Below are 27,347 nucleotides of genomic sequence, written 5' to 3' on the forward strand. Positions count from 1 at the left end.
GCTCTTTGTTGCTGTGGTGGCCAGGAGGAAGTACACCTCGGGCCGGGCAGCACCAGGACACGTTCCCTTCGTTCGCTCATTGTTGTGCACCGTCAAATTTGCAAATGCCAAACGGCGTGTTCTGTCTCAGTCTGTTTAATAAACACATCTAGTTGAAACAAAAATCTGTACAAGGATAGGAGAGTTGAGAAGCCGGCAGGAAGAAACCCGTTTTAACGCCACAAGAGGAGGGAGCAGCTTCCCGGGAGTTGTGATCCAAGTGTCTCATGGACATTGAAAGGTGTGTGGAAAAAAGAACGTCTCGCAACCACGTGTGCCGATTTCTTGACTTCTCACGGAGTATGCTGGAGTTTTAAAACCTGATTGTTTGGACACGTGTACCATTCATGAACACTCAATCAGTTAAAGACAAATAATACTTCTTTTACTCATAAAAACATGATTCAAATTAAAGTTAAATATGTTTATCAGATTACTAAGCTTTTGATACTGAAAAATGATTGTTGATCATTATTTGTGCAATTTCTTGATAAAGAAAATATTCTGTATCCCCTGTCTCATATTCTTCCTCTTGTTGTTTCAGATCAATGACTTTTTAAGGATAAAGTTTTATATCAACTAAAGGCGCCTAGCAGTTTCAGAGAACGCGTTATTATCATGTATTATCTGATAACACTAAGAGTGACCTTGATTTTGTGTGGTGCGTCAGCCATGTTTTTCAACCTTCAGTTGATGTTTTTTGTGTGTCCAATAATGCTTCCCTCTTGTCTCTCCATTTTGTTTTTCTGTTAACCTGAGTACCAGGAGGACATTTTTATCAGAGTCGTTTTAATTTGTAAGTCCAACAATAAAAGAGAATAAAAGAGGAAGGAGAGAGGTTCTTTAAAGCTGAAGAACAACTTTGGTACTATGTAAGATAAGCTGGTCTGGAAGATCGCTGTCACCCGCCATTCTCTCTCCACCAGCAGACTGTGCAAAGCCATTCCCACCAGCGTTGGATACCTTGGGACAAACACGGACAACGACCTCACTGAGTCCTGGCCGAAACTTTCCATCCTCTAGTGGGACTGTGCAGAGTCTGATCAGCCAAGCAGGTTTCCCCAGACAGATGGAGCTGATGCTGGCCGAGCTGGCCGATAAGGAACCGTCCAACTCTGGTAATGTGAAACAGCAATTTATGATCTGGCTATAAACATTTTTTATGTGATGCAAAGTTTGATCATCTCTTCCTCACTTGCACTTCCGTTGAAATAACCTGACAATCTGGCAGAATTCCTTACATCTCTTCTAAATACCAACAGGAAGTCCTTTTCAAACTGGTTATATTGTCCAGATTGTCCTTTAGATTAATAAAATATTACTTGTTGCTGTGTCTTATCTTGTTAGGTCATTATTCAAAGTAACTACTTATTAGTCAGTCCTCAAAATATTATTCCTTAAAATATTAGTGTTAGCCTTATTTTTTCAGGTTTAACATTAATTTCATTTTGATTAGTTTGATTTTTGCTACAAATCTTTGTTTTAAGCAGTCCCCCATCCTGAACAAGCTCAGACTGGCAGTGGAGAGGAAAAATCCTGAAACTAGACAACACACTGTATAATTAACTATTTACTTGACACATGGCAAATATTAGTAAACAAATCAGAAACAAATCATTGCAGCGTGGTGGATAAGTGGTTAGCACTGTTGCCTGACAGCAAGAGGGTCTTGAGCCCAAAAGCATCAATGTTTAGGCTGCCTTCAAACACAGGCCTCCCTTGAAAAGGAGATCTGTGATTTGCCTGGTTAAATAAAGATTAATAAAAAATGAAACAATCCCATGACTGATTGCATACTGTTGAAGAAATGTCTCATGGGAATATTACCCTGCTGCTTTTCGAACTTCTTGTTGTTGTTTGCTGTGCTGCAGTGCTAATGTTAGGTTATAAATACCAGGGACAAGTGACGATTCAGTTCCTGCTCTCATCATCTCTTTTGTAACAATGCTGCTGCTGATATGGTGTCACTTATGAAAAAGCATGATGTTCCTTGCTGCTTCTTGAGTAAAGATGCAATATTATCTATCCATTATCTTTTTCTGAATTTAGTTTACCAACATGACAGTTAATAACAATATTGTTTTAGGAGAACATGGTTTCCTATATTGATCGTGCTCTTGATTTTATGGAAGAAGTGTAAGAAAAGTCTGAAGTTGTTATGTGCATTTAAAACAGACTGAATGTGCTTCAGATTTTTGCACAGATTGGAAGGGCTGATTTGTTATAATTGTTGTCAAGCAATTATATTTTTGTAACCCCAATCAGTTGCATGATTCTGTGTAGCAAAGTTAATTACAAATTTGTATTGTTTAGTAATTTAATATCAATCTGTTCTTATTAAAGTCCTAAATGCAAATTAAGCTGTAGTCCTATTACAAACAAAGCCTACTTTTTTAAAGAATGTTGCATTACTGGGAACCAGATTGTGATATCTGTGCAGCATGCAGAAGAGTGGCACTATTAGTTTACAGCTGTGCAAGAGCAAATCTTACCTGAACATACATGACTCGGGTTAGAAATGATTCACATACCATAAAAAATTAGCTTTTGGGGGAAATGAAAAATAAATATATAGTATTAAAGTGAAGGGTAAGAGAGATGATGTTAAATCTCTTTACTGATTTATTTTTTTATTGAAAGGCTATATAAGGCTTTAATGCTGATTCAGGAGTATTTGCCAATTTTAGATTGATATTCAATCAAGTTTTCTATTTCTAAAATTACTTTAAAAAGTGCTACTAATAAATTTTGTGGCCAAATGCACAGAATTAAACTCCTGGAGGAGTTTTGGTCAGAATTTAGAACTAGAAGTGCCACAGAAACAGCCCTGGTGAAAGATACTGATGTTCTCGTGGTCTCAGTCTGTGGACTTGTCTAGTCCCGACCCGGTGCTCAGAGCTGGATTTGAGCCAATCCATCATTTTATTACAGAAGCTTGAACATGACTTAGATCATAAGAATACCACAATAGGCTAATTTTTATATGTTAAAATTCAGTTTGTTCCCATAATCAATAAACTGCACTTGTGTATTCAGCCTTAGTCATGGAGTCTGTTTGGACCGTTGTTTTTCACCTTACTTATGCTTCCATTAGGTAATGATATCAGACGATATGAAAAACATTTCTGTTATGAAGCAGATTATACTTAGCTTTATATATTAGGAAAATCAGATGAAAACAATCAGCTGAACTGCAAGTACATAAAAGTCTAAAAACATCTGCTTTCATAATAACTTGTGAAATTGTGATGAATTATTATATTTAACTATGTGCTACTCTAAACATTGCTAAAAATGTTTTTTACAATGAGTGTCACTCATTGGAACAGTGAAAAGTCTTTCTTTATTTTGTAATATTTCACTAATCTTGCTTAGAACTCGATTTCCTCTTCATACTCATGAACACACAACCACACACCTAAACACACGGCAGTCGGCCGCTGCTGCAGGCTTAAAGCAAAGCTCTATGGTGCAAAATAATAAAAAGACATTTTCGGTGATTAATTCGCTTCTCCTGTAGCCTGTGGAAAACTGACGCCTCTACTCAATCACGTCTTCAATCTATTAGAAATTATTGATTTTCTTGGAAAGATAAGGAGGGGGGGGGTTCGAGAAAGTAAAAAGCCGAGTGATATGGAGTCTGAGAAGACAGACGAAGTAAACACTTAGAGACATACAGAGTGTGCCAATAAAGTTGTCATTTCTCATCAGAAACTGAAACGTCATGGGAACGTATGTGACTAACTTCTTTCATAACTGCTGTTAACCGTGGTGACAAGTTTGGCAGAGGTCTCAGGAGTGCAGCTCATCTGGCCTCAGGAACTCATTACTCTGATGCGGCTCCTCATTTTGGGACTCGACTATGGTGTCTGTTGTGCCAGTGACTGAGAGACACAAACTGAGTGAAGAGAGCTGCTTTAAAAGTAATACCATTTAGTCAAGCCCCCAAAAAGAAGACTGAGCAAAAAAAATCAGTTCACTCAGTCACTGACGGCTCTTCTCTTGGTTTGCATTTAGAATTTGTAGGTGTAGTTATGCACTGATTTGGAAGTGTGTATTACAGATTTGGCCTTTGGGTCAACTTTTGATTTTAATTCTCACAGACAAGTGTGATACTTTGTGGTGAACTGATGCTCTCTGTGCACGATGCAGCTATTCAGTGGTGGCGTTACTCCAGGGTATCATCCGTCCGTGTCACACCTGATGTCCCCAGAAACATTATACAGTACTTTGTAACAGCTAAAATTAACCCACAAGTGAAGAAGTTTTATGTTTACCTCACACAAAAAATGGCTCTTATTCAAACTGTTGTTTCCCATGTTTTGTGAACGAAGCTGGTACATCAACATGTTCAAGCTCAGGACAACTCACCATTTCAAAGTTCTCACCAGTTCACCTGTTATTGGAGGTAGAGGAGGTAAATTGGCTGAACTACGACTGAAATTGACAGGGAAGCAGTGGTCTGTAACAGGCAGACATTACATCAGCTAAAAAAAGGCCAAAGGGAGCTGGCAGAGCCTGAAAAACAAGACGCGGGGGGTAGATCAAGGAACAACAAAAAGATAGAAGAACGAGAAGCCAAAGCTGACATGTAATAGCACAATAAACATTCTTATTGACCTTTTATTTACCACCACCTTCCTACATGTAGCTTAATTGGTTAGTTAGTCTGACACAGGCTCCTCAGACCTCTAAACCTTATTTTAGATGCATCGTCTGCTTCATTGATGCCAGTTAAATTAAAAACTAGCACGCCTGAAAATGATGCATACCACTCACTGCATTTCATTGAAGACTTTAAAGCAAAGATCTCACACAATCTGTTAACACTCAGAGTGTGTGTTGCAGGTGAATGACATCTGCTACTACACCAGCTTAATATCTGTAAAAAAGCCATTTTTCGTTTGCTGTTGTACAGTTTTGTTTTCCTGGTTTGTAATGAAGCACACAGGGCTAGATATTTGTTTCCCTCGGCCGAATTTACTTTGTCCTCCATGTAGCTATTTCTAACCAAAGATATAAATATTTAAACCGTAATCAAGAGAAAATTGTGATCAACACACAGGCCATTCTGCATGTTGTGAATTGTTGGCTGATAATAACCTTTTCCAAATGTATCCCCTGGTTTGTGAAACGACAGGAGCTGCATCCTGTAGTTTGATTATGTGTGAGAGTTTATTTATTGATTAGTTTGATCTATTGTGACAGACCAGGAACAGGAAAAAGGAAATGTGCTTAATAAATAATTAGGTACAATAGCCTGTAGGTAGTTCAGGAGTTCCACACATGCCCTGATTCACATTAAAGAGTAAATAGAGGTCGATGTTTAATTAGGCTAAGAGTGTAATTTAGGACCAGACGCACAAGGTGGTTGATTATTAATCTGCCAATCACACTGTTTAGCAAATTCAGTGTCCATTCAGGCAGAAAGTCATGTGAACAAAGGACTTTGCGGTCTTCTGAATACAGATTCTTCTTAATACTCTCCCCATCAGTGCTTCACAAATACAGTTACAAATCCACTTTCAGTAACAAATTGTTTTGCGGAATCTCATCCCAACCAGCACTTCACACTGAAGTGTTTAAAAAATGATAATTGGTTCCAGCTGACAGAAATACAGTATCTGTCAGCCAGAAGTGTGATTTAAAGCCACACATTAGCATTTGTATTAGAATTCCCACACCAAAGGAGGGTTAGAAAAAACCCCCAAAATGAACACAATTAAAAACTAAGTGAATAACTGTATATCACAATTACTGCATACCTACTTAATGGACTTTTGCCAAATAATCTGATCACATTTGTACATGTGCATATAAAGTCTGATACTTTCAGTGTATGTCATTAACATTTCTGCTCATTCAACCCTTATATATTGAAATTCATCAAACTGTAGACAATTACAAGTGGGCTTTTTTTCCAATAAACCAAATGTGTGTCTTTGGTTTTACTGCAGCCCTCTTGTTTAACAGTGACTTTAATGTACCTGGAAAGTATTGGGAACAGAATCACTTCTGCCTTTTTTGCTTTGAGAGTAAATTTTCAGCAGTTATACTACTTAACTTTAGTGGACTACGGTAGATCAGTGGTCTGTGCCACAATCTTAAGGCTGCAGGTTTGAGTCCAGGTTGCATCAGGAAGGGCATCTGGCATAAAACTTTCATGGGAGTTTGCTCGCTCTGGTGACCCATGCAAAAAAGAGCAGCAGAAATAAAGAAAAAACAAAATACTGACGAACTTTAGAATGAATTTAGTCAACATTAACATTCTTCTAATATATTTTCCTTTGTTTTAATAGCTGATGAGTTACAGTTGAAAGTTGTTTTTTTTGTCAAAAAATATACAAAAATTTACATACTTGTGTTAATAATTTACATTTTATATAAAATCAAAGACCAATAACAAAGCAAATTTAGAAGTTCACAAAAAAAAAGCAGCAAACGCAAAAACTTTATTCTCAGGAGAATAAGGCCAAATTTCATCTTGTCTGAGATGGAGAACTTGTGCTTTTCTCCTGCAAATTAACCCCACTCACTGAATTAATTTTTTAAACCTAGAAGGTCAAAAACAACATGAGAAGATGGTACCAGGGGTTCTGGTGTAATTGTTCGAAAATGCATGATGTACCTGTTTCAAAATGCTTCTTAAATTTATCTGACAGCACAGCAAAAGTTAAGCTCCTGGGGATAATTGGTGCCATTAAACCACAGCAGTCAGAAAACAATTTTGAATTAATTATGAAAAGGTTTTCTTTCTTAGATTCTGTTACTTTTATGAAAGTTATTACGGTCTTCTCGAATAGCAGTGATTGAACATTTGTGCAATGGTTGTGAAAGTTGCGTTCATGCAGCACCTTTAAGATACTTGGCAGGTTGTTTGTGAGGAAAAAAATAGCACAGTCCAGCTGATTTGGTCTCCCGTTGTGTCTACTGTCTTTTCAGGCAATCCCAGGCTCACTTGAGATCTGGGCTCTGTGGGGGTCCTGCCATCACTTTCAAGTCTCTCTGCTGTTGCCGTCTCTGAGAATAGTCCTTAGACTGTGTGTTTGGGGTAGCTGTCATGCTGGAGAATAAATTTGGGAACCAGTCGCCGTCCTATTGGTACTGAATGATGCATGATTCTAAACGTCTGAGGAGCCTTAAACGGTAAGTAGATTAACAAATGCAAATGTTATCCAGCTAATCTTGGTTTTGCGTGGATAGACACAGACACACATGCACACTGACATTTATTCAGTGACATTTAAATAAATTTGGCTGCAAGGTCACATGGACTATTCTGATTAATTAAAAAAATGTATATGGCTGCTGCCATTTTAGTAAACTGTTAAACGGCTCTGAGAGGACAGAGGCGATCCCTGTTGAGTATGTTCTCGCCTGGGCATGCAAAATACACTGAACAATAACAAATCTTCAGGAATTTAAAAGCCATCTGTGGCAAACAAGAAATCAAATTTATGCTGAGTGGCGTTAGAGTGAAAAGAGAACCTGAGCGCCCCAAGGAGCTCTGGATTGTGCTGATGCTCTTTAGAGAGAAGACGGCAAGACTTTTCCATCTTCTCAGTTTTCCCAGTGGCTCTGGGATGTGTTAGTGGGATTTCACAAGTGTCACAGCCAGATGGTGTGTGTGTGTGTGTGTGTGAGCATGCCTGTGCTTTAAACAAAACAGGAAAAATGTGCCTGTCTGTGGACTGACACATTTAATAATTTCAAGTTAACATCCATCAACTTGCAGATGAAAAGCAGATCTTAAAACAGAATTGTGTTCAGAAACTTCCTTCTTACGTAACCCAAACACCCCACCCCCACCCCTGTTTCGTTAACATCCCTGCGGGTGTGTAAATACCAGATTTGTGATTAATGATAGGTGCACGTCCTGTTGCAGACCCTCGCATCATTTATCAAACACCACAGACCAGCAGAATTGGCCTTATAATCTTGGTTTTCTGGCCTATTTTAAGCTTGGTAGAATTGATTGTGGTAATTATTGAGTCATTCATCCTAGACACTGTTTACCAATCAACTCAAGCAAAAACTCAATACATTGTAAACAAACAGTCAAAGTTTTTGTTATTTAAACAAATAGCTGAGATTTTCTGACGTGGGGTTCTGTGGAAAGGTTACAAGCAATTCCTATCTTACTTGTTGCAGATAGCTCTTTGAATTACCTCAGCTTGGAGAAATAGTTTCATTCTGACAGGTTTGACAAGTTAACAGCTTGGCCAAGACCAAAGTGGATTCCTGCTGCCTTAAAACAACTCCAGTCTCGAAGATATCATATCAGCTTGTGCAAACTCTATTTTCTAAACCTTAACATCATCATCAGTTTCTTATTGCACAGTTATTCTGACAAAAATAACACGATAATTCTGCAGGAAGTGTCCCAGGCTGCACAGGATATCTGACAGATTGCTGCTGATTCTGCCACTATTTGTGCTTTCTAATAACCATTGAATTCAATGTAAATAACTTTAATGTGAACATGATGGTGATGTAAAGTTTATAAATTACCATTCTTATGAACTGCTATGTGATTTTTGAGATTGTTAATTATTTTTTTTTTTATGGGCAGTAATCTTCTTTGACCTTAGCCCCACTTTGACTGGCCATTACCTTGTCAGTTTGGTCAGAATTCTTTGTCCAATCTGAGGCCATTCAAAAAGCTTTTTTTTGGTATTCAGGTTTAATTGTTCATAACCTTTCCACAAAACCCCACTTTAAAATATCTCAACTATTGCTTTGCCCTCAAAGACAGACCCTATACTACTTGCAGTCTATTATTTCTTGTCATCTTTGGTCACAGGTGGAAAAGTTAAGCAGAGGTTTACCCCAAACACTTATTACCAGAGTAAAACCCTCTCAAGTTTAGTTTTTACTCCTATCTTGGACAGAGAACGTACAGCATATATTCAGACAGGTGGCTATTTAGATCAGAAGGCATTGTTCTCACCTGTCAAAAAAAAAGAGCTAGAGGAAATAAATGCTACGCAGTGTGACTGAGCCTTTTCGGACATGAATGGTGTACCCACTGAGCACAACAAAGAATCACAGCAAAGGACCAGAATATTTGAGACTGGCTGTTATTTTAAATACATTATTCAAAATATCTTCAGCAATAAAAAAAAAACAAGTAAATCACTTTTGCATAACTGAAATATATTTGTAAAATTTTCCAGGTTATTGAAGTTAAGTTTGCATGTTTATTTTATGGGGAAGTTTTTCCTCATCTTTCCTCTAACAGTCCAGATACATGCACTTTGGTTGAGTGGTGATTCTAAATTGCCTGTGGGTTTTTGGGTGAGCATATGCCTGTCTGTGTCTCTGTTACTCCTGTGATGGACTAGCAACCTGTCATGTACTTTGTCTCTCACTTTTTGTCATCTGGGATTGACTCTCCTTCAAAATCCTGACAAATGGGCGTATATAAAATGACGGCAACTGAACAAAAGAAAAAAAAACATATATTTTATATATACTCCTTCATTTTACCAAGCTTCTGGCTCTTGTCTGTAACAGTTCCTGTTACTCATCCTTTACTGGATTCTGAAACAACATGTATTATTTCATTCTAACATGTCTTGTGGGTAAGGGGGGAGGAGGGTATTATAATTTTAATATTATTATTATTTTTACAAGATTTGGTTATCAGTTTCAGTGTCCTATTCACCACATGTTGCTATTCACTCATCACCCCCTCCCAGTATTTACTTTTATCTCCTAGTTATTGTCGGATCCTCAGCTTCCTTTCACAGAGCAGGCCGTGTTGCCTGTTTACAGTTTTTTCTTGGTTAAGAGCCTGAACTTGCTCCCCATGTGTCTCCATTTGGATCCTTTCAGCACCCATTGGGATAATTTAAGCTGACTTTGGCAATAGAGCATCAAGAAAGAAGCGTCAAGAAATCTAAGAAACGACAAGACAGCTCTCTTGCCATTTGGTGTTTTAATTATCTTTTATTGTAATTTCCTCCTTGGTTTTTTTTCCCTTCAAGATCTTTTTGGTTTAGTTTGAAGGAGTCATCCTGAAGCCATCTGGTGTTTACTGACTTCCCTCAGTGACTTTCCTTTCTATGCTGCTAGTATGACAATTGATATTGCATATCTCATTTTTTTTGTACCAGTTTGTACGACCCATTTTCCGTGATCAATTCTTCCACATTCCACATTTCCATATTCTGCTCTTCTACATTTACCAACTTGGTTGATTGTACTGGAGCGCCGGTGAAGTGCTCAAATGAAATGCAGGTTTCCAAGTGTTTCATATAAGTGAATCTAGTTTGTCAGTCAGAGTTTATTATCTTGAGCAAATAACATTGTCTTTCTTGTTGTAACTTTGTTTGTTAGACCAAATCCTATTCATTTATAATATGGTATTTTGATTGTATGTTCTCCATAATAAAAGTAATTTAACTAAACTATTTTTAAAATCTACTATTTGAAGGTATTTTGTTGATAAAAAAAAACTTTAACAAAAGTTGATTCATATTAACAAAATTTGTTTGCATTTATTTTTTGAGGATATACATTTTCTGACCCTTTCCTACTTCTAAATCTTAAAAGCACAAATGCAGTTTCTGAAAGGTTTTTTTCTGCTTCTAAGTACTTGATTTTTATCGTTCCCAGGTTTTCTTTGTCGTCATCACTATGATGCTTTTTCTCTCCTCACCTTTCTTTTTGACATGACTTTCTCAATAGTCATACTTTTTTGTTGGTTATAGATTGAAAAGCAGACAATAATGTTCCCATCTTTCAGCTAACTGTGTGGTTTTTCAGAGTTGATTTGCATTAAGGTGAAGTGAAAGTGTGGTGGAAGGCATACTCCCTTCACCCCATTTTGTCCACTTCTTCTCTCATTTGTTTATCCTGGGGTTTTGGAAATGAAAGTGTACTCTCACACAGATTGATGCTGGTTGCCTATAATGTTATTTTACTTACTGGAATAGAATGTCCTGCTGAGCACACTGCAAGGCATTTTGAATATCTTTGAGAAGGTCATTCTTTCAGAGAAAGCCATAGACAAGTTAAGATTTATGAGCTATATACCATAAGTACCATAAAAATTACCTACATTGCTCATAAATCACAAAAGAGTAATTTGTGCAGAAGAGGACAATGCCTGGAAAGCTTCACTGCCAAGAATTGCAATTATTGTTGTCCAGCTGATGAAAAAAAATGTCTTACAGTAACCTTAAACACTGGACAACTATTATCTAGTCATGTGACTTGCTACTACTGGTCTCTTTACCCTTAGTTTAACTAAACAAAGCTTTATCTTTCACCTAAGTCTGCTAATGTTCCTAGGAGTGATTTATACAGTGATGTGATTCCTATACTTGACCTTTTGTCTTTCTTTAATCTACAGAAGGAAGAGTCTGTGCTTGGCATAAAAACTGCTTCTCTTCAGTTTACGCCTTGCTGCTAACTAAAGTGGCGGTGTGGTAAAACATACTGATTTCTCTCTAAGTGTTTGGCTGCCATGATTTCAGTGCAAAGATTAGAAACAAATGCAGCACCCAGAGACAAAAGTACTCCAAAATATCCCGAACTTTATTACAATTTCTGATTAAGACACTAAAGGCAGCAAGGTAAAAAAAAGAACTGATTAAAGGCCAAAGGATATAAACTGCCCTAAAATATCTCAAAAGTTCTGGTTATAGTAATTATAAGTTTTTGTTTGTTTGTTTTACTTGTTTATATGATTTTGTTGTTGTATTAAAACTTTTCCGAATATTTCCAAAAGAAATGAGTTGTTTTTAAGTACAAGTATTTCTATTTGTCATTTCATCCATCAAAGGAATAGTTAAACAAAACCTAAACAAACAAAGAAAATATAAATTGCATGTTAGTGTGTGTTCCAAAGCCTTACTGAGGTGATATCATCTTGCAGATAGTTGGAATTATACATAATAAGACGCCAATCAGAAGAATGTTTGGCAATATTAAGGGTTTTATTTTTGCATCTTTTTGTCCAAAGAAGGGAGTGAGACCCTTATGAAATATTCAATCATCCTCACCACACATTGCATCATATTCATGCCAGTTACCCTTGAACTGCTGCTCCTCATCTCCTGAAGAGGTTTATTCTCTGATAAGGCTTCTTTGTCAAGTGTAAGGTGTTGCCGTGTAGACTCCCTAAAATTTAGTGCTGCTGAACCTTTTCACAAGGGAGCCACTGATGTGTTTATCTCCTTCTTTTAAAATCCTCAGTCAACTTTTCAGTTTTGTTGACATCAAAAATTAGCGTCTCGTAAGATGTTTAATTCACATTGCAAAGCCCCACCACTGTTGTATCGTTAGCAAACTTAATGAGCTAATTTGTACTGAATTTGGCAATGCAGTTGTGTCAGCAGAGTAAAGATCACAGGACTGAGCACACATCTCTTGGGGACCCCTGTTCTCAGTTTGATGGAGAAAAATATCTTATTGCCAGCACATACAGTCGGAAGTTTGCATACACTCTTGGCCATGAACATCCTTATTTCTGGCATGTCTGAAATTTATTTGAAACAGTCTTTTTACAGAATGATAAAGTAAAAGTTTTTAAATTTTAAATTATGTGCACAAGTTTGAATTTATTGTGACTGGTTTTTTTACATACGTGCTCAAATATATATACACACACTCCCTAATATTTATTTAAATGGTTCAGCTAACACCTCAACTTTTTGTAGCCATCATTGAACTTCAGGCACAAACGTAGCTGCACATTTGACCACTCTTCCTTGCAGAATTGGTAGAGCTCATTTGAATTGGTTGGTTTTCTGACACAAACCTGGCTTTTAGGCATAGTCCACAAAATTTCAACAGAGTGGAAACTGAGGCAAGGGGTACTCCAGAAGGCTTCTGGCTTGACCTTTGACGAGCTAATTGTCATTTAATGTAGACAAATCAGAAGCTTGTTGTTTACGTTGACCTGCTTTATCCATTTGGAAACCAGTTTTATTTTGTTTAGCATAATTACCTCTGTTGGAACATCCAGCTGTGTCCAAGTTTCAACTGTCTAGCTGCTGATTTGAGATAAAGTTAATAGATTTATAGTTAATCTTGTTTCTTAATTAATCCTTCCAATTTGTGCTATGAAGCACAACATGATGCTACCACCACCATACTTCACTTTCGCCTTCTTATTGTGGTCAATCTCATATGAAGACAAAACGATTCTCTGGAAGGCTTGTCCATTAAGCTTGCAGGTGTTGCTTTTGCAGCCTTTCTTTCTTGCTCAGCACACTCTCAGTTCATGTTGGTGGAAAACTCGCTTCACTGTGGACAGAAACATTGTTGTTCCAGCAGTTTCCTATTCATTGTAGGCTTGAGCTCTGGTGGTTCCTGGGTTGTTCCTGGAGATTCAAACCATTAGTCTTTCCTCTGAGGGTGACCATTTGGGTCTTTTTTTGACCATGAGAAAATGTAGACACATCCAAGCGATTTGTATTTACATACAATAGTTTGAATTAATAATCTTATAATCAAAAGCGGTTTAGAAATGTTTCAAATCTTTACTTTCAAAACTTACTGAATGTAAATCTACAATTATTTTTTTGTCACTGAAATTCTTGGGCTTACCCAATCTTTTGAGTGTTTTGCCAAGTGCTGCCAAAAAAGCACTCATTGCTAGCAAAGAAAAAAATTAAGCTGCAGTCAATCGTGATCACCAACAAGAAGCTAATAGATCTTGGTTCTCTAATCCTGTGTGGATTACAGAAAATCACAATACCTCCATTGTACCGTCTAAATCCAGTTACGGAGTAAGGCTTTCAGTGTGAGCAGTCAAATTTTACCTTTTAAGCTCATTTGATTATGTTTTGTCTTGATTTACCAATCAGTCTGATTTGTAAAATACCACTTTCAAACATTTTATTTAACTCCTTAAAGTTTTGCCAGTTTCCCTGAGAGGTGTTGGAGATGTGTTTGAGGAATCGTTTGTTTATGTGAAAAGGTCCCCACTCCCTTTAATTTCCTGGACCTTAAGAAGAGATGCGTTAAACCTCCACCTTCTGCAAACCTAAAAGAAATGGGTATGATGCTTCTAGTTCAGTCATGTATTTGTGTCTCAAAATCTTTTCCATGAAGGACATTGCTAGTTAAAAACGGTCCTCTGGACCAGTATGTGTCCATAGCTACAGCAGACATTATAAAGACATGTAGTCTGTCAACACACACCTTCATGTATGAGTGAACAGCTCTCTCAGCTGTTTATTTATTCAGCTAAGTTAGAGTGTGACCTTTTTACTTTCATATCTGTCTCATTCTATGACAGTTTCTACCATCACACCTTTCACATTTGCAAACAGAAGAACCAATGAACTCTTCGCTCTGCACCTTTTTTGCCGCACCACGCACATACTGTACTTTCACTTACTCTGAGAGAGAAAGAAGAACCTCATTTCCATTGACACATTACAGCTTGCAGTATGCATGACCCACCGTACCATTATCCCAACGCAGGAATAATTTGAGTGTCAGATGTTTCATCAGAGACCTGTGATTAGTCATCCTGAGCTGAATTTCAGATATGTGCTGTGATGGTCGTGTTAAATTTAGTCTCTGTATTAAAAAAAAACGACAGTGATGATGGTGGAGATCTGACCACAAAATGAGACTTCCCACTTGGGTTGAGCACATCATGTCTTCGAAATGTTATATGTTATCCCAGTTTTTAGGATTGTAACAGCTTAGTCTTATTATCTCAGCTAATGACCTCATTATTCAATGTGAGGAAGCTTTATTCACTACCCTCAAGTATTTACTGAAATAAGGGCTGAGAGGGAAGCTGAGTTTTGTTTCTTTTTCCTCCACAAGCTCACAGGAAATTATCAGTGACTTACCGCTACTTCTAGATCTATGGAGTGGAAAGTTTCAGTTTTACTACACAGATAAATGATTTGGTTCTTCCTTGGTGAGAACATTACCCGGGGTAATTAGTTTTAAAATGGCAGACATTGTGCAGGGACTGCATTTCTTTTACCCCACTTGTTGACTTTTCAAGGTACATCTCAGCTTAAAAAATAATAATAATAAAAAGGAATTCTTTCCAAAATACCAATGATGTGGTTTAAATGACTCCCACAGAATTTTATTTTTTGGTCATATGAAGCACAAAACTACACTCCCTCCTCCTCTGCCTGTTGCTGTGTCCTGTCAGTGAGTTGTTTATTGGCCATCCCCCAAATTTCCCCCCCTCATTATAAAAAGGCACTCAGATGGCCAGGGCTTATCTACCAGAAGAACAATACCTATCACTTCTTTTAAAGTATTATTTTGAAACACTTGCAAGAAGTCACAAGACTTAGCATGCAGTGAAATTAACTGTCTGTTGCAAATTACCTAGCTAACAGCTTCTCGTCAGTGTTAACTTCCTCAGACCTGTTTTATATGTTACTTGACTTGTAGCTGGTAACTAGTCAGGCCAACTTTGCAGTGATGAACTCCTTTCTTTCCTTCCTAAAGACAGCAAACACATTATCACATACATCCATGTGGCAACTTTTAACATAACTAATCTAGAAGCACTCAGAGAGCAGAAACCTTCGCCAAGGCCATAATGTCAATTAAAAAAAAGTGCGATTTAGATCATGATGAAGAACATCATCAAAATTTAAGCAACTGGGGTCTTTTTGGGTTTTTTTGTGCACTGTAAAAAAAGTCCGTAGATTTTACAGTTAAAGACAGTAAAAAACGAAAATTTAATACCGTAATTTGGAAATCAGCTTTATACTGTTTATTTAACAAGTAATTACCGTAAATAAGATAATGATGAAAATATGTAATTTTTACTGTTTTTTGTCATAAAATTTACATTGCCCTGCTGTAAAATAAAGTCTTGTAATACTTTTTACAGTAACATTCCGTAATATTTCTAGTGGTACATACTGTAGTTTTTGCAATCATCTTTCTTAAATAATACAGTTAGTAGCTGTTAAAAATGCATACTGTTGTGACAACCACAGAAACATACTGTAATTTTTCTAGCAATGTAAACCGTAGTTTTTGCAATCATCTTTCTTAAATAATACAGTTAGTAGCTGTTAAAAGTGCATACTGTTGTGACAATCACAGAAACATACTGTAATTTTTCTAGCAATGTATACCGTAGTTTTTGCATTCAATAATTAAGTGTACAGTTCGAAACTGTTCAATATGCATACTGCTGTGGAAATTACAAAAATTGTAGTAGTGCTGTAACCTTTTCATTTAATTCTCCTGAATAATACAGTTGGTAACTGTTAAATGGGCATGATTTTGTGGCAATTACAGAAATACGCTGCAAGGATTCGAAGAGTCAATGCTGTAATTTTGGGGTTTTATTCTTATAAACTTACATATGCTCATGGGGATAACAGAAATATGCTGCACATTTATTGCATACCTTATCTTAATAAATTATGGCTTTAACTGTAAAGAGTATTGGTTATACGGAAAAATATACAGTCCCTTTCTAAAAATTGTAATTATCGAAAATCTATTAAATAATTCCATTCAAAAAGTTTAACTTTTCATTGAGTCAGTCTTAATTAATGGGCCAACAGGGTCCACCTGCACCTGGTCCGCGCGGACAGGCGCAGTGGAGCTGTGGCGCTACTTTTGAAGAGGTGGATTTGAACGGACCAATCAGCGCGCTGCATTTGAGGACCCGTCGCAGTCGGTGGTTCGCGTTTTTTTCCAGCTATTCCGCTCAGATTGTGCAGAGACTTCATCATTCAACCTTCTCCATCTGATCGGTTCTCTTTCTCAGGTAAGGAAATATTGCGGAAAATGTCAGAAAACAAATAGCTTGAATTGCATTCGTTTGGTTGAAAAGAAATTTCATTGTAAACGAGGAAAAAAAAAGTTGTGGAAAGTTAGCCTCTCCACAAAGCTATTGCTAACATCTGTTTTGTATCGCCATTGCTATAAGCTATCCATCGAAGTAAGATATTTAAGATGTATTCATGCAACCTGTGTGCACAAACAGTTAAATCTGTTAAAGCCTTTGTTCTCCATTGCAAACTGCATCGCAATGAACCGAGGCGTATGTTCAAGTGCGTTGCGGCCGGTTGCAAGCAGGTGTGTACTGGTTATGCAGCATTAAAAGCACACTTCTATCGTCATCATAATAGCATGCCAACATTTGCTCTGGACACAAGTGTAACGACATTAAAATGCACAGTTCCACTTTGTAAATGGCAGTGTGAAGGGATAAAAGCTTTGGTTGTTCACTTGAAGGAGCATATAGTAGAGGGGCGCCAAGTAACTTGCCCTGTGAAAGGGTGCACCTCTGTGTTTCGTGTAAAATCTTCCTTTACCTCTCACATTTCCAGGAAGCATAAAAATTTTTTGGAAAATGTGATTTGTGAAACAAGTAATGAAGATACTCAGAGTGCTGCAAGTGCTACCAAAAAAGATTCCAGTGTGCCAGATGCAGAAGACACAGTCATAGATGGACCAAATTTCAGTGACTTGTATCTTAGAAATGTATGTATGTTTTACATAAAACTACAGGGACAGCATCTTCTTCCATCATCTACCATTCAAAACATTGTAGAAGAGATGCAGAATATACATGAATTGGGACAGACATACTCTTTAAATAGATTGAACTTGCTTCTTAAAGAAATGTCATTTGCAGATGAAGACATTGCAAAAATCTGTGACACAGTAAAACAGTCGGACTTGTTCTCAGCTTGCCACACAGGGCCAATGAGAACTGCTTATTCTAGAGCCCAGTGTTTTAAAGACATGTTCAAATATGGGGAACCCAAAAAAGTGTTGTTGGGCAAAGATGAGGACAGAAAAGATAGATTTGCATACTATGTTCCTGTGCTAAATACGTTAAAAGGTATGTTAGATTCCAAATATTGGCAGGGCCTAATGATGGCTCATGGCGTTTCAAAAGCTGATGTTCTCTCTGACTGTGACGATGGTAAGGTGTTTATGTCCAACGTATTTTTTCAAGAAAACCCAAATTGTCTCAAGCTGGTTCTCTATCAAGATGCATTTGAAGTTGTGAATCCATTGGGATCTGCAAAAAAAAAGCACAAGATCTTGGCTGTTTACTTTTCTCTACTCAATATGCCGCCCCATGTCCGATCAAATACTGATCATATGCAGTTGGTCTTGTTGTGTAGAGAGAAGGATTTCAAGGAATTTGGCCATTCCAGAGTTTTTTCAGAACTGTTGACTGACTTGAAAATACTAGAGGAGAATGGGATAACTATGGCAGATGAATCAGTTGTGAAAGGAGCACTGTATTGCATTGCTGGAGACAACTTGGGCTCTCACTGCATCGGGGGTTTTACGGAAAATTTCAGTACATCTCAGTACTTCTGCAGATATTGTCTGATTACTCGGTCTGAATTTCAGAGTGAAAATCCTGCTATCATTGGACCAGAGCGGACTCCAGAAACATATCAATCTGCCACTGAACAGCTGGAAAGAGAGGATGTGACAGAAGTACAGGGGATAAAGTTCAGGTCAGTGTTTAATACTTTAGAGAACTTTAATGTTTGTTCACCAGGCATGCCCCCTTGTCTTGGCCATGACATCTTCGAGGGTGTCCTCTCATATGATGTTGCCCTTTATCTCAAATACATGATTGTCAAAAAGAAATGGCTGACATACACAATTTTGAACAGGCGCATCAGACAATTCAAATACAAAGCAACAGATGCTTGTTCCAAACCTTGTGCTGTCACTCCAAAAGCACTGAAACTCAGTGGACAAGCAGTACAAAACTGGAATTTCTTGAGACTGTTGCCTCTGTTAATTGGTGATAAGGTGCAGGATTCACAAGATGATATCTGGCAGTTAACATTGCAGCTTAAGGATATTGTTGACCTGATTTGTGCTCAGCAAATTTCCAAGCCTCAGGTTGCATATTTGAATGTTCTCATCCAGGAATATTTGGAAACCAGGAAGGCATTGTTTCCAGATAACGCACTGAGACCTAAACATCATTATTTACAACACTATCCAGGGCTGATTCTGAAATTTGGTCCACTCATCAGGCTCTGGACCATGCGGTTCGAGAGCAAACATAGTTACTTCAAAAGATGTGCCAGACAACTGAAGAACTTCAAAAATCTGTGTTTGACTCTTTCAGAGAGACATCAAATGTTACAGGCCTTTCTTTCTGCTGGAACAGTGACTCTCCCAACCTTGCTAATAAAAGATGGCTCACCATTTTATGTAGAACTGTACAGTGAGGAAGTTAAAGGTGCAGTTCTTCATTTTGGTTTCACTGAAATAAATACAATGACTCCCACAGATGTGCAGTATAATGGAATAACGTACAAGAAGGGCCAATTTGTAGTCAGTAGGAATGATGAGTCACTGGAGTTTGGTGAACTCATCCTTACTTTGGTGAAGGATGAATCTGCACTTCATTTTCTGATGAGAGTGTATCGTGGAGAATTTCTTCCACACTACCACATGTACTTTGTAAAGGATGAAACAAGAAGATTAGAATGCAGACACATTAGTAAACTGATTGACATGTGGCCATTGTCGTCTTACATAAAAGATGGGAATCGGTTTGTACCATTAAAGCATAGTGTTTTGGCAGTGTAAAGGCTTGATATTAATAGTTCAGAGATCAACCTTTTTTTAGTTTTCTGTATTTCAACAGATATTATGGATACACAAAAGGACATCCGGGATGCCATTCGAGCAGTGCTTCCTGGTCTTTCACAGGAGGTTTTGGCTGCTTTAGAGGATGTGTTGGAGAAACTCGGCACTACAACCACAGATGATTTCCAGTATATTACCGAAGGAGACTTATTGCCTGTGCTGAAGCCCATACAGGCCAGAAGACTGGTTGCTGCATGGGCCCAAAATAGTAAGTATTTTGAGATAAAGTCTTGTGTAACTTTTGCATCAAAACATGTGCTTTACACCTACCTACAGATCAAAGTTGAAAATGAAAGGTCAACAAAGACAAATTTCAATCACATTTCATATGTTTGTTTATTTGACAAGGACAACAATGTATACTTATATTTAATGTTTTTCAATTTCATGTGTTGTACCTTTCCAGACTCAATGGCTTCAACTTCAGGCGGGGCATCCTCCTCTCCTCAATCCGTTCAGTCCTCTCAATCTGCAGCCTCACTTTCACAACCATCGTCTGCTGCTACTTCATCGCCTTCCCTGAGCTGCTCCCCAGTTTTGCCAACCTGGGTTGACAGTTTTCAGATACCGTGGCAGAAGCTTCCAGAAGAGCTGATACAGACTTTGGAACGACAGAAAAGGCCAAGTGCACGACTTCGAAGACAAATGGTGAGGATTATTGTCTCTGAAATGATGCTGATTTGCAAGAATCCAACCAAACGCAACACTACTGAAATAGCAGAAAGGATGGTGAGCAGGTATCCAAAGTCACTTAAGGATGTCATTGATGGTGACGTTATTGGACTTGGTTATCATTCCTTGGTAAAACAACTTCAGGCAAGAATTGAAAATGTCAAACGACAAGACACACCAAAGATAACTAAACGCAAGGCAGAATCAGATAATGACACTGATGAGATACCGGCTGAGCAGAAAGCCAGTGTTCAAGACACGTATGGCTGTGTCAACTGGGCGCCAAAGTTTTTGCCCCTTTCTGAGACTGTAGAGAGTCAGCTTAAGAAAAAAGAAGACATGAAAAAGATGTTCAAAGACAAAAAATATGCTACAGAAGATGTGAAAGAACTTATCAAGTCCACCTATTACATGCAACGACAGGTCATCAATAAAGGTACAAGCATCCTGAAGCTATGCCAAGAATGGCCTTTTTTGTTCCATGAAACTGGCATGGGAGAACACTTCCAGCAACTTACTGGCATCAGTCTGATGGAAGCCTTCTTCACCAATCTGGACAAAAAGGGGGAGCGCATCCTCAACTTCCTTAAAACTGTTTTTGCTCAGAAAGAACAACAAATTCTGGAGTCTCTCCTCAAGTTAGCAAGTGAAAAAGGTCAGTCCAGTGGTTGTACAGAGATGATTCTTCTTCTACTTGCTTTTTTTGGTGAGAAGGAAGAGCATATGTTCCACTATGTTGAGAAGACGAGCCTTGCTGAAGAGGTTGAGATGGAGAATGTGCCAGCAACACCCTGCCTTATTGTGTGTGGTATGTCTGAACCAAGTTGACAAAGTAGTTGAATGGTTCACACAGGGGCTTTTTGTGATATATATATTTGTTCATGTTTTTTATTCAAAGGGTCCTCTTGCTTCACTGCGGACTGCTTCATGTTGAGTATTGATCAGAAGATTATCAATGACCACATCACTGCCTTCTCCTGTGCCATCTGCCTGATGTTTGGCAGTTACTACTGTTTCAATATACACTACCCAGTGGGACTGCGGTCAACACTGGAGTTCCTCCAGAGGTAATTGTTATACTTACACACAGTCTACATTTACCAGCAAGATAAAGTTTTCACAATATAGATCAGAATATTACTAGTTACCGAAATATAATAAATACAAAAAACAATTGGAGGGGAAAAAACTGCTAAATCTAAATATTCGTGATAGAAATAATGCCAGTAGAAACTGTAAAAATGTTTTATCATTTCTTTGCTGTTGCTGAGCAGTGTTTAAATTGTATATTTTTTATGGCCATGGACACAGAAGAGTTCTTCAATCTGTTTGTGAAGCAGGATAGGCACAAAAGCCTGTCACTAAATATTCCTCTGGCTCTGCCACTGAATCCAGCGACCACAAAGCTGGATCTCGTGATATCTCTCTGTTAAGTCATTTATAAACATAACATTAAATGCAATAAAATTTCTTTTCTTCAAGGTGTTTCTTTTCAATTAATCCGGAGAGAGGAACAAAAGTTGAGCATAGCAAGAGGAGGAAGATCTTGGCGGTCAACCCAAGAGTCCTCACACTCATCGCTGACCTTGCAGACCATGAGTGGACTTAGACCATGCTTTGTGAGTCATGTGATATGATGTGTAATGTTATGTTGTGGTGCCCAGCACAGACTGTTTAGATGTGACTAGGAGTTGTTTGACCTGATCCATTTGTTAGAAAGTTCTTATTTCTGTGTATGTGCCAATTCAATATGACATATGGATTATTCATTTGAAACACATTGCACCGGGGTTGAAGTGATAATGTGTCATATCTGTTCAAACTTTTGTACTAATATAAGTGCTTGCTGCTTTTTGGAAGATGTGTTACAAGTTCTTTGTAATCACTGTTCACAGGGTTGTGAGAAGTTTGTACAGCCCAAAAACTTTTCATTAAATGGAAAAAATACAATGAAGTTTGGTTTATTGGATATTTTATGTAAAATTTACTTATACTTTTCCATGTTTTTACCATGAGACAAAACTGGTAGCACATTATTTAGCTGCTATAATCGATTTGATAATTTTACCAAGTAAATTTGCACTTTTTAATTTCACAATTTGCACTAACTAAACATTTCTTTAATGTTTCAATGTTAATTTTTAGCCAAAAAGTTTCTTTTTTCTTACTTTTATATAACATTATGGCTTCAAAGTCAGTAATTAACCATAAAATCAGCAATACTGGTGCTCTTTTACCATTAAAGAAAAGGATAAATATCCTAGTTTTACAGGTTTTTCCCTTTGAGAAATAAAGGCAAAACGTATTAATACAGTAATACAGTAAAATGTTTTCAAATTTCATGTCATGAACTGCATATTAGATCAATTTTAGGACAAAATGTCATTTTTTATAATGGTAATAATAGTAATTTTTACATTAAAAGGTTAAAAAAAACAATTTATTACTGTAGAATCAGCAACACCAATACTCATCTATCGTAATTGTAAACAATATCTTACTGTAATTTTAACGGTGAAATTCTGGCAACCACAGCTGCCAGAGAATTACTGTTTAAAATACAGACAAAACCCTGTAATTATACAGGAATTCAGTGACATATTTTATAATTTAGATTGTTAATTTTACAGCAAAATACTTTCATATTTCATGGCTCTAACTGTATTTGCAATATTGTTTTAATGTAAATTTTAGGATACAACTTGATCAATTTCAATGGTAAAAACTGTCATTTTTACAGTAAAAGGTTGAATAAAACACCATTTATTACTGTAGAATCAGCAATTGTAAAAATTGTCTGACTGTAATTTTTACGGTTAAGTTCTGGCAACCACAGCTGCCAGTACTTTACCGTAAAAATGACTTTTTTTTTTTTACAGTGTGACAATCCCAACATTTCCTAAAAATTTCATCCAAATGTATTCATTATATTAGTTTTTATGTAATATTGCTAACAGACAGACAAACAAACACAAACGAAAACGTAACCTCCTTGGCAGCTGTAATAAAGGAGTCACCTGTGACCTTGACCTTTGATCCCATGACCTTGAAATCAATAGGCCTCATCCTTGACCCATGAGGTCCAGCTGTGCAGTTACAAAGTTGAAGAGTTAGAGTACAGGATCACCTGTGACATCAACCTTTGACCTTGATCAGCACCAAAATCTAATCCCTTGTTCCTTGTACCATGTTTGATGCTTCCAGCAAATTTCATGAAAATCTGTTCATAACCTTTTCAGTAATCTTGTACACAGACAGACAGACGTATGCTACCGAAATCATAACCTTCTTGGCGGCTGTAATGAAACATTCAAGCGCACTTTGCAACATCATGCTCCCAGCATTACTTTGCAAAAAGTAAAATGCCAAAGATAATGTATTATTTTTCACAGCAGGGAGAATTGCAACTAAATGCAAATGTGTCTATTTTGTGTTTTTAAAAAGTCCAAATGTCTTTTGAAACAGCCTGCTGGCTCTCTGGTCTTTGAGCAGACACTGATTTTAAGTTTAACCCCAATACTTGGGAATAAATTGTGAATTCAGTCTTCAAATGACGACAATAGATACATTTTAAAAATAGCTTTCATTAGTTTCTGTTTTGTGTATGTGAGCATCAAAATACAATAAACTGTAAATAATTTTTAGTTATTGTATTTGATTAAATGTCATCTTATGTCATTATTTAAACAGCAGCAGTCATAGTAGTTGAATCTTTGTCCTTAAATAAAAGTGGATACAGCATATAATACCTTTTACATTTTTTGCTCAAAATGTTTTGTTTTAATAATGTTATACTCTAATATATTTGCTCAAGGTTATCATGCTTTAAGAGTTTTATACTGGCTCATACCTACCTCACTGTAAAGGATCAATTCCAAAAATTGTTGTTGAATTATTGGTTTGATCAGAAAGAACTAATTGTGGATTCTGAAATCAATTTAGTCCAAGAATAACCCAATGTTCAGAAATTTGAAAAACATCTTTCCGGCGACCGGATAAAACTGAGCTAAGTAGATGGCTTTCACTTGTATGCACCTACACATTTTGTGATTGACAAGTGCATAAAAACCCTCATCAATCAAACAGCAGGCTCCATCAGCATGCTCTGCATTATGAAGAACAAAAGGCTGTAATATCTGAATAGACTGACTGACGCCGCTCACAGGTTAGCTAAGCGCACCAGGGACTGAGTGTTTACAAAGCTCTGAATGCCATGTGTAACCCGACTATGGCAACATTACATTCAGTCAAAACAATGGCCTGAGAACGCTCCGAGGGCATCAATATTTAACCAAGAAGGCTGGCGGACAAAATGAGCTTGTCCTGGTTTATCTCCCACGAGGGGTGAGACACTCCAGCAGACTAATTGCATTACATTACTATGCAGAGGAGTAATTTACACCATATTCCTTAGACACCATGCATGAAGGAAATAGTTCATGCACCCACATGAGCCTTTTGAACTTAGCAACCAAGTGAACGTTTCAAAAGCTGTGCAATTTTCTAAAACAGCTCATGTTTCCAAGGCACACTGAATTTATGTTGTTTGAACAAAATATCATCTTTTTTTTTAATCTTGAACAATATTCCACTGTAGAGTGTTAAAATAGGTCTTTTAATCAGGGTGCAGAAAACCAGTGACATAGACAATAATTACTCCGGTAATGTTTTATGATCAATACGCTCAGGGCTCGTTATCCAAATTAAATGTTTAGATTTCAAATGGAATTTGAAATGCAAAGTCATTGTGCAAATATGCTTGCTTTTTGTGTGCTGCATGCCTAAATAAGCACCAAAATTGGATTTCTTGTAAATGTCACAAAAGAAGCTGTGCAGAATATGGTTATGATAATAATAGTTTTTTTTTCTTCTCATTCACATGCTGAGATGGTACTGCAGCGAATTTCAGAGAGAATAGCTCAACAATAGTTGTACCCATGTGGGTTTTTACTGGATCTTTTAGACCCCAAGTAGAACGATTCAGTGTTCAGGGTTACCTCAGCTCCTTCGATTGTTCTCGCGGATTTACAGTCCAGTTTAACTGTATGGAGAGATATTATTATTTCCTCTCAGTCAGTGAGTGGGCACTCTCTTTCTGTCTGTTTTTGACATTTAACACAGTTCATCTTCAGTTCAAACGTTGTGCTTCTTTTCTCTCTCGCTCTCTCTCTTTCTGAACGATGCGCCTTAATTGTGCCATTTAACCTGCCCTCTGTCTATTGTTATCTGGGAGAAAATGCTACCTTTGCTGCATGCAGGTTACCATAAGAGAAACCTTTTAGGTGGATAAACAAAAGTATAGATATTGAAGTCAAGGTCAAAAATAAGTGAATCTAGCTGAGCGACTGAGATTTAACATATCAGGACATTATAAGCATGATTTGGTCCTCGTTAACAGCAATAAACTAAAGTGATCATCTTAACTAGTTATAATCACAATGGCATTTTATTATATTAAAGTTTGCAAAAAAACAGTTAATACACAGATCTGGCCTTGGACTGGGACACTATAGTTCCTTGATTTTTTTGTTTTTAATAGACATTTTTGCAGCTATGCCTTGGGGTGTTATATTGTTGTACAAGACAAGCCCAAGTTATTATTTTTCTACCCCCGTGTTGTATAAAGCGTTTGTGCTTTGGTTTTGACCATACAGAGAGTTATGACAAACATCTCCTCCCTAATCTTGTCCATTCAAAGAACATTGTTGCAAAAGTCATGTTGTTTGTTTAGATGAACATGTTTCCAAAGAAAGTTATTTTCTGGCAACCCTTCCACACAAGACAAACATATTCAGTCTTTTCTGTAATTGTCCTGCCATGAGCTTTTAGAATTATCATGCTAACAGAAGCCTGTAGAGTCACAAATGCATCTTCTGGAGTTTTTCCATCGTCTTTGAGCATTGCACACTTTGTTTTGGGGCCCAACTTGCTGGGATGTCTATTTCTGGGAAAATTGACAAATGCCTTGAATGTTTTCTACTTCTGAATAATTTATCAGTGTAGAATTATGGACTGCAGTTTGTGGAAATTGCTTCATAACTCTTTTCCGACTGGTGGACAGCAACAGTTACTTCTCCAAAATAAGTAATTGCTGAAGTTCTGCTTGAAATTGTGTTACCGTTTACCTAAACCATCCAGTTTAGTAAACTTACAAAACATCTGGCTTTATGAAGATGCAAACACATGCTGGTAAAGAGTTAATCAAGTGCATTTGATTAGCGGCTCATAGCTTCTACTTTTTATTACTGTGGAGACAAATGAACAAAAGATTTAATAGGCATAGACTGAATTTTTTGAAGGCATGCAGCCAGTTTTTGTCCTGAAACAAAATTTACTAATTCCCTGTGGAGTCTCCTATAATAATAAATAAAGCCTGAACACACAGAACCGCATGGGCTCCACACATTACCTGGTCATTGATATTCTGGCCCCTCTTTTTTCGTCTCAGTTCCATGATTGACATACCTGCTGCTGTGACACAATCAGCCGCAGCATTTAATCAAATATTTACGTAATAGGTGATGTACTGAGATGAATGTGGGCCAAGAGAAATTGGCCCCATTATTGGTTTAATAATAATAGGCCCATTAAACATCTTTACATAAACCATCTTTCTTCCGTCAGTCATGTTTGATTGACAGATGAAAGATGTTTCCTAACTCAAAGCCAAGGAATGCACTCGTCAACTTGCATATTCTTTTGGAATTGATTATCATTTGTTATGGTTAAATTATTAATGTACAAGTGATGCAGCTTGTTATGATACACGGCACTCCATCATGAAAACATGCACATCAGGTGTCTAATGTTTTCCTTTCATCCTTCTTTGTTGCTGTGGTCCTGTGCTTGGTGTTATCACTTTGCAAAGATTACTGATAAGATTCAAAAAAAGTTAAAAAACAAAAACAACTGGACTTCTATTCTGTAGCTGAAGACGTTTCGCTTCTCATCCGAGGAGCTTTCTCAATTCAGAAATAGAGAGTGTGGAGTTGAGCTTTTAAAGCTGAGATGTGATGTAAGCTGGATTGCTTGCA

The 27,347-nt window shown here is 37.3% G+C and overlaps 1 protein-coding gene across 1 annotated transcript; it reads left to right on the forward strand.

The window, feature by feature from the left end:
• Positions 1 to 19,625: 19,625 nt before the first annotated feature.
• LOC112450768 lies at positions 19,626 to 22,256 on the forward strand. Its single transcript, XM_025007615.2, has 3 exons — positions 19,626 to 19,849; positions 20,048 to 21,121; positions 21,212 to 22,256. Exons 1-3 carry the CDS (start codon positions 19,645 to 19,647, stop codon positions 21,382 to 21,384), a joined length of 1,452 nt encoding a protein of 483 aa, XP_024863383.1. The 5' UTR covers positions 19,626 to 19,644; the 3' UTR covers positions 21,385 to 22,256.
• The last annotated feature ends 5,091 nt before the right edge of the window (positions 22,257 to 27,347 follow it).

Source organism: Kryptolebias marmoratus, linkage group LG9 (genome assembly GCF_001649575.2).
Source record: "Kryptolebias marmoratus isolate JLee-2015 linkage group LG9, ASM164957v2, whole genome shotgun sequence".
NCBI lineage: Eukaryota > Metazoa > Chordata > Actinopteri > Cyprinodontiformes > Rivulidae > Kryptolebias > Kryptolebias marmoratus.